Source organism: Halyomorpha halys, unplaced genomic scaffold, assembly GCF_000696795.3.
Source record: "Halyomorpha halys isolate HHAL.00 unplaced genomic scaffold, Hhal_1.1 Scaffold327.1, whole genome shotgun sequence".
In the NCBI taxonomy this organism is placed as follows: Eukaryota; Metazoa; Arthropoda; class Insecta; order Hemiptera; family Pentatomidae; genus Halyomorpha; species Halyomorpha halys.
In genome coordinates this window covers 460,048-472,058 of record NW_027105022.1, presented here as the reverse complement: position 1 = coordinate 472,058, position 12,011 = coordinate 460,048, and the positions used below count along the sequence as shown (strand labels likewise).

Sequence of the window (12,011 nt, the reverse complement as noted above, 5' to 3'; positions counted from 1 at the left end):
AAGGATTGTATCTTGGATCCCAAACTTTGCGAAACTGTGGATCCCTATACAGTATCCAGATTTGCAAAGGCAATTGGCCTGTTTTGAGCAGAGGAGGGACGGCGTACAATAGGCCCTCTGAGGCCGCGGTGCTTCTTGGCCGGCTTATAAAAAAAAAAAAAAAAAAAAAAAAAAAAAATACAATTCATAAAAAATGTGTGCCCCAGCATATTGTAAAACTCATAGTACGCCCATTACAACAAAATAAAAAATACATTAAATTTAATCAAATTCCGAGAAATAAATTCGATCTATTCTGTCAGGCACGTAGTTTTGCGGTTATTTACTAGTAATTGAGAAAATGGCACAAATCTTGCTTAAAATATGAAAGACTGTTCTAGTTTCTACAAAATAATATTTGATCTGGTAAAACCACTTTTTGTTTTATAAGTTATTTGGATGACATAAAAATTAAAACTAGTATAATTAGTTACTTAGTGGGTGAGATAAAGCTCTTATTTGAGCTCATGTTGTTTGTGTGTCAATTGAAACAGTATGATGTGTGATTTTGTATAAAATAAAACTACATACAGTTACATATTGAGTTTTATAATTCTTTTAAAAATAATTAATTAGTTATTCTATTACAAGGACTATTTATTTCACAGAGTGTTCTGTTTAAAGAGATAATTGGAAGTAAATAGCTATAAAGAATGTTCAAAAGATGGTGTATTGATCCAGGTGGCAAAGTCATCTATATATAGCCATTGCATTAATGTTCTTTGCTATTATGGCTGGGAAAGAGATAGCGACCGTACTGGTTTTGCTTGTGTATTTGGTATCTGCTAATACCAGGTTCGATGGGTCTGAGGTCCTTAATGTCTTCTCCAACAAACATCATCTACTTCGTAGCCTGGCTCGTGTAGAGGGTGAGTCAAGTTTCTAACGCGATAAAATATATAAACCGGATTTGGAGTTCAATACCAACTTGTTAAACATTGACTAGAAAAATGCCAATTTTTAAACATAAGCTGACGTATTAGATATTTAAGGAGATGAGAGCTTAAATACATCATTAAAATGATGTAACTGTGAAGAACCGCATGCAATTTCTGCTAGTTTTGCTGCTTTTCAGAACCTTCAACCTAAAATTGTGACTTTTTATTTTTTTTTTTACTTTTCGTGGTTTTCTCCGACTTTTTCATATAGGTTAGGAAGACTTTTGTTAAAACTACCTTTTGACTTTGGCAGCAGGTCTATTGGCAGAGTTACCACCCTGAACAAGGAACGTGAGAGTCGAGAGACCAGCAGAACTTGTGACACGCCATTTTGTGCTGAAAATTGACTTGGTTCTGGAATACCCATCTATTAAGAGAAATATATCAAGTCCCAACTAAAGCTCGTAGTCAACTGTTGTAGAAGTAAAGCTTTGAACTAATCTGTCAATTTGCTGAAAAGCAATAAAACATTTATTGTTGGAGGTAGCAAAGGAGATTTCCGAAAAACCTGTAGTGTGTATAAATAAATTAATAAGTTTAACTACGGGGGAGTGAAACTTATTATCGCGCATGCGCAAGCGTGTGGATGGATTGTTCGGATTGGCTGGCACAAGTTGTCCTAAATTTGCTACTGACCCGTCCAGTGTCGGTTTTAGGGAACAAATCCACACGTCAGATTTGTTTTAAAACTGCCAATTTAGTATTTGTGCTCTCGGTGTTTTAATTAATTAAAGAATTTCCCCTAACCTTTGGACAGAATGATTACATTTTTATGAAGTCGTTAAATGTCGAAGTAATTAAATCAAAAAGTTTCTTATAAAAAGTCTAGAACAAAGGTTGAAAATACTTGTTTTGTACTATTTATGTAAATTTTTGTCATCTATAACCTACATTGCTCATACGTTTTCTTTAATTTCGCTTATCTTTGTTTTGTTCCTTTTCATAATGAAAATAGAGTAAATCGAATTTAATAACCACAAAAATTCAAAAGAACTAAACTTTTGTATACCAAGGATTTTTAAAGTCTTGCATTTGCGGCAAGTGACAAACGTGTAGATCAAGCATAAGTCTTCTCTTCACTGTATCTTAAAAGATAACATTTATACCATAAATAATAAATGTACCCATGCGTTATGAGAAAATTCTTGTCTGCTAAAGGATCGTTGGTGTTGAATATAGGCTTAGTAATGCATACCAGAAAGTTTTTTTCAGCGTCTCATGTATAATCTGCAATCACTCAAATATTTACATTGATATTTGTTCTGTTGTTTGTAATCGCACATTAGGGTTGCTAATATTCAATAACAAAGATAGCTGAGTAAACTAATTTATCTCTAGTCATTTAAATGCACTGGTTGTATTTTACTTTGCGTCATTCTATTTTAATTAACAGTATCAATATTAATGAAACGTGTAACTCATTCATATTCATTTTTCGTAATAATCACACGTCTTTATTATTTATATTTCATTTATTTACTATGCTTTCGAGTTAGCGTACTGTTGGTCACATCCCGATTTTATCAGATTCCGTCAACTCTGTGAAGTTTTCCCTCCGCCCTCTAAATATTTGAAATTATATTAGAGTTCTGGTAGCCCTCCCAAGAGTTTTAGAATTCTCAATTAGTTCTGTTGTTTATAACATGAATAATACCATTAAAAGATATACGCTGCAACCACGCAATCGGGCAACTTCGACACCCTATAACTCTTTTGCTATTAACTTTAGCACTTTGATTATTAAGGTTATTGCTAATTATGAAGATTCTCGTTTTTTGGGAGTTCTGTTAGTCCCCATAAAGTTGTAAATATTACCCTTAATAAAGTTCTAAAGTTGAAAGCAAAAGAGTTATAGGGTGTCGAAGTTACACAAATGCGTGGTTACAGCATGTATCCTGGAATGGCATTCTTTATTTTTTAAACAACAGAACTAAAAAAAATTTTTGTTGCTTTGTGGGCATGGAACATTAAAAAGAAACTGTGGCGTTCTATACAATTTTTTCAAAAGCCTCACATGTAACATTGAACATTATTAAATATTAAGTTTCTAAAATCAATATGAACAAAGCGGGAATTTCTAATAACGTATGTAATAATATTTATTCATGTTTCTTTTTCGGAAATTTCAGGTTTGGATGTGTGGTCTCAAAATAAAACCAACACTGAAATTCTAGTTCCTAGTAGCAGAGTGGGCTCCGTGAAGAGGTTTCTGGACAAGAAGAAAATACCCTACTCTGTTATGATCCAGAATGTTCAAAAGCTTATAGATGAAGAGCAATACTCCTCGCAAATTAGTATGAGGGAAGGTATGAATAAATTGTTAAAGTTTTCATAATGAAATATGAAAATTGTGAAAATAAATATGACTGAAGCTCGTTAAATGCAAATTGAAGCTCGTTAAATGCACTATAAAGTAGTTTAAAATGGTTTTTATAATACCTTTCTTTGTTTACACTAACCTTAGCTTAATCAAGTTAACTAACCATAAAAGATAAAATACAAAGACACTATAATTCATTTCGTTCACATTGACATGTTTCTTTTTACATGGTCAATGAAATAAATTTATTAGTTACTATATACATGTTTCTACACTAATTTTTAAATGAGTTTATTTTGTTTTGTTTTAATTTTTAAAAATGTAATATTATACATGTCAATAAGCTGAAAACCTTATAGCTAAGCCATTTATCTTAGCTATAATATGAGAACACCAATGATTTTTCCATCAAAATAAAACGAAATTTGTATGTATTTTCAAAGGTTTCAGTTTGTACAATTATCACACGCTTGATGAGATCTACGAGTGGATGGATTCTTTATCAATGAAGTATCCTGAACTTGTTTCAATCGAAACAATTGGTTACAGTCACGAAAATAGACCCATCAAAGTTGCGAAAATCCATTCAGGGAAATGGCGAGCTAAAGCTGTCTTTTTAGACGGAGGTAAGTCGTGTATTACTTTTGTTTCGAAATAAAAATTTTTCTTAAAAGTTATTTTATAATATGTAAATTGGAATACATGGTATATTTCTTTATTTCCAGATCAGCCCAATTAGCCTTATAATCATAACTGAAGGGTGTAGTGTCATGCAAAAGGCACATATAATATAATTTATATTGGATAGTTATAAATAATAAAGATAAATTAGTTTTAAACAAAATAATGGTTATATAATTAATTAATTGAATATAAAACAAGAATATTAAATAAAATAATAGAATATTAAACAAAATAATGTTTAATAGAATATTAAACAAAATAATGGTTATATAATTAATAGTTTAATAGAATATTAAACAAAATAATGGTTAATAATTAAATAATAGAATATAAAACAAGTTAACAAATAATATTTATAGAGTTAATAAAATAAAGGATAAAATTGTAATAAAAAATAATTTGTGAAAAACGAAGAGAAAAGAATAAAAATAGATAAATATGTAGTTTACGAAATGTCTTGTCTTGTCCGGCTCCTGTCTTGGGGAATACATGAGAGGTTCTATATTTGAGCACATAGTAGAAGAGCCCCGTGTAACAAAAGTCAGTTATTTCACCGCTATTTTTGATAACTATAATGAAAACTACTTATAGTTACTAGAAAAATTGATGAGTCTGCCAAGTATAGTGGTGAACGAAAAATGGAGGCTGTTTCAAAACGTTAAAAAAAATACTAATTTTTCATTTGGAAATCCATACCGCTAAAACCAATCTACAGCACTACTAAACCTAATTGAACATAATTTAATTTCATTACATCAAAATAGAGTAAATTTACTAAAATGTTGTTTACTTCAAGAGTTCCCGAAATATATTTTTTTAAAAGCAACATTTAATACAAAAATATACTGAAAAATTAATAGTTAGTGAATTTATTGTGGGGAATCCATATCGCTGGAATTATGAGACGTACAGATCTCTTTTAGCACTCAAATCAAAGCTATTTGAATGTGCTGTCAAGTAGTTTATGAAGTTTATCTTCGTTGGAGTAGTAGTTTCTCGAGATATTTGCCAAAATAAATTAACATGATTTATAGTTGCTTGGATAAAGCTTATGCTTTATGAAAAACTATATCCCAGAAAACAGACAAACGGAAGTCTGCTAGCACTCGAATTAAAACCAGTTGAATGTACGACAATGAAGTTTATCTTTTATAACGTTTAACTTCGTAGGAGTAATAGTTTTTATGATATTTTCCAAAAGAAATTCACAAAATGTTGATTTCTAGTTGTTCGGACAAAATTTTTAATTTATAAAAACCTATAAATCTATAATATATAGTGTATAAATTGTGGTAAAAGTGAAATAATTTGACTGGTTTTTATTTTTTTGACTTATTAGGTGTTTATTGTATTTTTGACATATTAGGTAATTAAACAAATATGAGAGATACTGATTAACAAAAAATAAGGTTACCTAATGATTTTAATGTTGTTTATAGATGTAAATATTTTGACCTGGGCAGAATGGCCTGTATGGAGTTTTTTAAAAGGGTTAAATGATATGTCTCTGAGTAAATTAAGGTAAGGTAAATTATGAATAGTAATGTTAAATAAATGAATTGATTGTAGGATCATACAAATAATGGAAACTTTTGTAATAGATTGTCCCTGAAGATGGCCGAATTGGCCGAAACGTTGGACATGTGAATGAAATAAATGTTTTGAGACTATAATTTGGATAGTGTTGTTGAATTATTTAGTAAGTAGTTTATAACATTATCTTCTTAGGACTGGTGGTCTTTATGATGTTTGCATATGAAAGTTTGTCGGAACAACTATAAATCAATTTATTTTAGCAAATATCATGAAAAATACTACTCCTAAGAAGATAAACGTCCTGAAATACTTGATAGCCCATAAACTATCTTTGATTCGGGTGCTAATAGACTGCATGTCTTATAGTTCCCGATATTTAGATTCCTCACAATAAATTCACTAATTACTAATTTTTCAGTATTTTTTATAAAATATTGCTTTTAAGATAACTGTATCTCGGGAACTATTGAACGAGCAGTATAGGACTCCAATGGGAGTCTTGGCCGAAAAAAAAACTATTGAACGTAAACAACTCTACTCTCTAGGGCTCAAATGTTTCAAATTTACTCTACTTTAAATGATGCTCAATTAGGTTTTCTAGTCTTGTAGGTAGTTTCATAGATATGGAGCTCCGAATGAATAATTTTTTTTTATAATTTTAAATAGCACCATATGTACTCGAGAGACGGTTTTTAAAAATTGAACAATTAACAGATAAACGATCAGTTTCTCACAATTCTAAGCTTACAATGCACCACATCATTTTGCCAATTATATCGATTGGATTACTATAATTAGCTTATCAGGATCCCTCAAAAACCAAATGAAATTACCCTGTTGTCAGGAATTCATGCCAGGGAATGGATCAGTACTGCGACGGTGGTATACATCCTTCACGAACTAGTTGAGAACCGATCGGAGCTGCCTTCGTCCTTCCTGGACCTCGACTTCTATCTTCTTCCAGTCTTCAATCCCGATGGATACGAGTTTACCCACACCACGAACCGTTTGTGGAGGAAGAACAGATCCTATAACCGGGGTTTCTGCAAGGGTACCGATCTTAACAGAAACTTCGACGCACATTTCGGAGGGCTAGGAACGAGTGATAACAGGTGTGATGATATTTACAGAGGACCATACGCATTTTCCGAGCCTGAAACAAAGGCATTTTCCGAATATATTCTGAAAATAAAAGAGAATCTGATAGTGAGTAGAGAGTAATTACTTTAATTTTTTTAGTAACCTTAATAACAATGTTAGGTTGATGCATCATATTACATAGGTTTTCCAATGTTTTCTTTCACTCACTCATTTTTGCATTTTTACGGTCAGACAACACACATATTAGGTTCTCATAACTAGAGACCAATTAGAGCATTTTTATCTTTTGTTACCTACTTTCAAATTGTTCCAAACCTTGTCAGGAATTCTAATCGAAGTAAAGACATTTAAACATCATATATTTTATATTGCACGTATTGATTTTTTCTGCATGAAATTACACGCTTTTATCTTTGGGATAAATTTATTTTTATGTTTGTTGCATAACATTTAATTCTTGAACTAAATTTCTCACATTATACATATACTTAGGTATGCATACTACAATGCTTTTATTTTAATTTTTTTTCTTATTTAATTTATAGTTTAGAATTGACAAATTTGAGGTAAAGCAATGCATCTGTTTATTTACGAAGAGTTGAATTAAACCTAAAAAAAATAAACACAAGTAACGAATATTCTTGGAATAGTACCAAGAAGTGGCTTCGGGTAACTATGAAAATGTTTCTTTACAATAAGCTTGATATAGTCCAAATCCAAAGAAGCTAAAAAAATTAAACAACCTCTATTATAAAAGTAAATTTTTAGGAGTACAAATACATATTGTATACACTTTTCTGAGGAAACAAAAAATTCATTATTATTTAAAGTTTACATTAAATTAATAAGGGCTTGGTTTAAAACAGTAGTCAATGCCTTACAGTGACCGAAAAAAGTATTTCCACACCATGTTTTTTTAATTAAATTATCAATTTATGCGATAAAAGAACCCTATTACTTCAAAAATAAAGGGTAAATTTATAACTTAATAACTACTAATAAAATTCAAATGAAAAACTTTTTTCATAAGAAAACAAAACAACAAACTTACACAGAAAAAAAAGTATTTTCACGCCTAGGCGTTTTATTTTTATTTTTGTTAAATGTAATATTTTTTATGAAGTCTATTGGCATCTATTACCGCTTGTAAACGTCTCGACATTGGGTGGACGAGGTTTTTAATTAAATCCGTGTTAATTTGTTCCCATTATTGCTGTAAAAGATCCTTTAAGTGATGTTTTCCGTTATTTGGTGTTTTTGAACATTTTTATCTAAAATGTGCCACAAATTTTCAATTATGTTTAAGTCAGGAGACTGTGGAGGAATATGAAGTTGTCGGTGAATGTTAAATATTAACCACTCTTTAGTTTAGTTTGCTGTATTTTTCGGATCATTGTCATGCATAGAAATATGCCGTTCCTGAATTCCTAATTTGGCTGGATTGGCTAGCAGGTTATGAAGCAAAATCTTAGCATAACCTTTTGCATTTACAAACCCTTCAATAGGCACGAGATTCCTTACACGTCCCCAAACCATTACATTCCCACCTCCATGTTTTACAGTAACTGACATGTTTTGCTTACTGAATTCTTCACTCTTCCTTCGACATATCGACTTTTTGTCGTCAGATCCAAACAAATTAAATTTACTCTCATCACAGAATAATAACTTTTTCCAAAACCTGATGGGCTTGTTGATTTAATCCTTAGTAAATAAGAGCCTTTTTTTGCGATTGGTTTCACTTTTCGGGACTTAACAGGCAATCTCAATGGGACCCTGTTGTAAGTTCCTTCAGAATTGTTATAGTGCTCACACAGACCACAGAAGTTGATTCGACCATATTAGCTAGGAAACTTGCACTAACTCCAGGATTTTTTATCACCTCGATTTTTATTTTTATTTTCATCCTTTCATTTACTTTCTTTGGACGTCGTTTGTGCCGGTTATTTACAGTTGTAAATCTTTTTCTTCAAATCTCTTGATTACGTATCTGACGGTAGAGAAATTAATACCTAACAAATCCGCTATTTCGCGACACGATTTTCTTTGATTTCGAATTAATATAACTTTTTCGCGAGTAGCGGCACTTAGTTCACTTGTTTTTGGCATTAGGATCGGTTAAATTAAAACGAACTTAGATTGAAATATTTTATAATACTGATAGAAAAGAACAGGATTATACTCGAGCATACAAACAAGAGCAAGTGAACAAAGACAGTGTGCAAATATTTTTTCCTTGTGTTTATATATGTTATGTTTAAATAGATTTTTACTATGATCAATATTTTTAATTAAATTTATACTGTTTTTAAACAAGTTTTAATTGTACTTTTTATAAAGGAATCTCAAACTATTTCATTATTATTTAAATTCATTATATAAATAAAAGACAAGGTGTACAAATATTTTCTTCGGTCATTGTATGTACTGCGGAGAGGTACGCAGGCAAAAAATATTTTTGAAGCGATGTATTGTTAGATTTAATTAATTATTTTCCTGATGTTTACGTGTGACCTGAAAGGTTTTTTTTACAGGCAAACGCAAAATGAAAGCACTTGAATATGCACTTTTAAGCAAAAATATTTTCTCTCCTTTGTTCCAAGTCGGGAGTGGGAATCCTATGGAAGTAGAAATCACTGATTTGAAGGAAGAAAACTTCCGTCTGTGGTATTTGAATTCCGTTCTGCGATAAGCTGTGTAACTGATAAAGTTGTTGATAACATTTCAAATCAACCTACCATGATAAATTGAAAAAATTAAAAGTTTAAAGTTAAAGTTAAATTCGTCTAACTAAATTATTATATATGTAGTGAGTGGAACAGTGGTGTTTCTACGATTTATTCGGTGGCTGGAGGGAAGGGGGAGTAAAGGGAAAGGGGTTAAAATTTCCCAACAATTTTAACCGAATTTCTCAACTATATTAAAATATTTTTGTTTGCACAACTATATTATGAAATATTTTAATTTGACCAAATCTTTTGGATTTTAACTTTTCATCTACCTGTTGGGAATGTTGAACCTAGAAAACAATAATTTTTCTTTCTATCTAAACACATCATTGTTTCTATAAAATCCCAATTTGTCAACACCAAACATTTACAGATGTAAAAAAATCAGTTGTTAAAAATACCTAATTAAAGAATCATGGAGCTCATTTCATTAAAAAACTAAATAAATAAAGATTTAGAATATTATTATTAATGGTCCAAAGGGAAGATAATTTGTCTTAGGTAGCAACATATTTTTAAAAACTTGTACCACCAAAACCAATGAAGGGTCTTAAATGTAGGTTGTACTTCCTAAGGAATCACTGTTTCTTGAACATACATTAAATTATTAATCAATGGGGTCAGTATCATATTCAGCCGGGAGGTTTCTTCCCTCAAACTGATCGAATTGTCCCCACATTATAGTGGTACAGTCTGCTTCAGAATTTCTCGAATTTAGCTCTAACTCGAGAAGTTAGTGCCTTACATGATCATATTTAATCCTTAAAATTTGTTCTTTGATAATAACATAATGAAAGTTTTCATTGTTTTTTTTAAATTGTTTAATATTTACAGGCTTACATATCATTCCACAGCTACAGCCAGTTTATTCTTCTTCCACATGGTTATGATTATAAAAGTTATCCTAAAGACTTCAAGGAGCTTAAAGCAATTGGTTCATATGCTGCATTGACAATTCGAAATGTTGGTGGAGAAACATACAAAGTTGGCAGGCCTGCAGACATTCTTTATCCAGCAGCAGGTAAAGACATACATGAAATTTATCCATTCTATTGGACTATATTTTATACGTTGGAAACAAAAAAACTTTTTAACTTAAACAAGTTTGATTATTACCTTGTCATCAAAATTTAATTAATGTAAATTCCACAATCTATTCTCATTTCATTTATAAACTTACTAAATAAAAAATATGTATGGTCAACAAATGGTACTTTCCTAGGTGAAAAATCATATAATACAGAATATGTTTTTTGCATTCAAAAAATTAATTTTAATAATATATTGATAAATAAGGAAATATAGAATATGCACTAATAATTAGAGTGAATTTTTTGAGGACGTAAAATTGTGAAATTTAAATAAAATAACTTTAAAATGTGGCAACTTATTATAGGAGGAGCATATGACTGGGTTAAAGAAACTGCTGGAGTAAAGTATAGCTTCACCTATGAGCTAAGGGACACCGGTAAATTTGGGTTCTTGCTGCCAGTAAAGCTGATAAAACCAACAGCAATAGAAGCATTTGTGGGTGTCAAGGCTATGGTTGAATGTGCTGTAAGAAATGGGAAATAGACTAATTGATAATATTACAATCTTGTAATGAAGGATTTTGAATATAAATATTTATTATTACTTTGTTATTACATGTCCTTCCAATCCATGAATGAAAAAAGAAACTTCTAGTTTATATTGACCAATTTTTTATTCATATTCACATAAAGTCTATTTTAGTGGCATTCCTACTTATAAAAGAAAATAGAAAGTACAGACAAACTAGGAGGACAAAGAAAACAATGAAAATACATATACTAACAAATTAAATACAGGGACATCATTAAGGAGAAGAGAAGGGGCAAGGTGATTTCATCCCCACAATAATTTGAAGAACAGAAAAGTTGAGAAATATGAGAACCTACTTCAAACAGCGAAAATTATAATATTATTCAGTTTGCTTATCAAAAATATTTAGAGATATCACTTTTACAAAAATGTTCAGATTAAAGGTAAATTTTAGGGAATACATTCTAGACCTCAAGTAAGCTGGATTTTTCAGTCAATATTGCTAGAAAATTTAAAATTTCGTTCCTCTCCCTTCTCCTTCCCAAAAAATATGTTGCAGCAATGCTCCTGATTAAATACTTTGGTATATCTCTAGCAGAATAAAAACAAGCTATGCAATATTAATCTACAATATGACTAACCTGATAACCTTAGCTGAGCATCCAGGTGATAATACATCTGGGCCCCGTTTCATAATAAAGTACAAACTAATACTATTAATCTTGTCGATTTAACTTAATACAATTACACTGACTTGTACTTTAGTTAGTACTTTTTAACTCATATATCACTAATAGTCCTCCCTATTATGAAAAAATATAAGTATTAGTGTTATTAACACGTTGTTTCTATACTTGTATTTTGAACTAATACTATTAGCTTTCATTATGGAACAGGGCCCTGGACGAATTCTGACCCCACCTACATTTTGTTTGAAGCACTCAGTCGTAAAATATGGTATCTGAAAAAATGAAAACTTTTAAAATGTTAAAATATTTCTTAATTATAATATTATATTTGCAACCAGGAGGATGAAGGGAATATGGTCCGGGTGCGGTCAAAAAAACTCAAATAGTAGAAATATACTATTTTAATGAGCCA

The 12,011-nt window shown here is 30.6% G+C and overlaps 1 protein-coding gene and 1 long non-coding RNA gene across 2 annotated transcripts; both read left to right on the top strand.

Moving 5' to 3' along the window:
- Positions 1–751: 751 nt before the first annotated feature.
- LOC106681321 (carboxypeptidase B) lies at positions 752–10,982 on the top strand. Its single transcript, XM_014421573.2, has 6 exons — positions 752–908; positions 3,107–3,283; positions 3,741–3,923; positions 6,362–6,723; positions 10,182–10,368; positions 10,744–10,982. Exons 1-6 carry the CDS (start codon positions 755–757, stop codon positions 10,920–10,922), a joined length of 1,242 nt encoding a protein of 413 aa, XP_014277059.2. The 5' UTR covers positions 752–754; the 3' UTR covers positions 10,923–10,982.
- Positions 3,930–6,353, top strand: LOC136795809 (uncharacterized). Its single transcript, XR_010843486.1, has 3 exons — positions 3,930–5,347; positions 5,421–5,502; positions 5,583–6,353. It is a non-coding gene; the product is annotated as an uncharacterized lncRNA (long non-coding RNA).
- Positions 10,983–12,011: the final 1,029 nt, after the last annotated feature.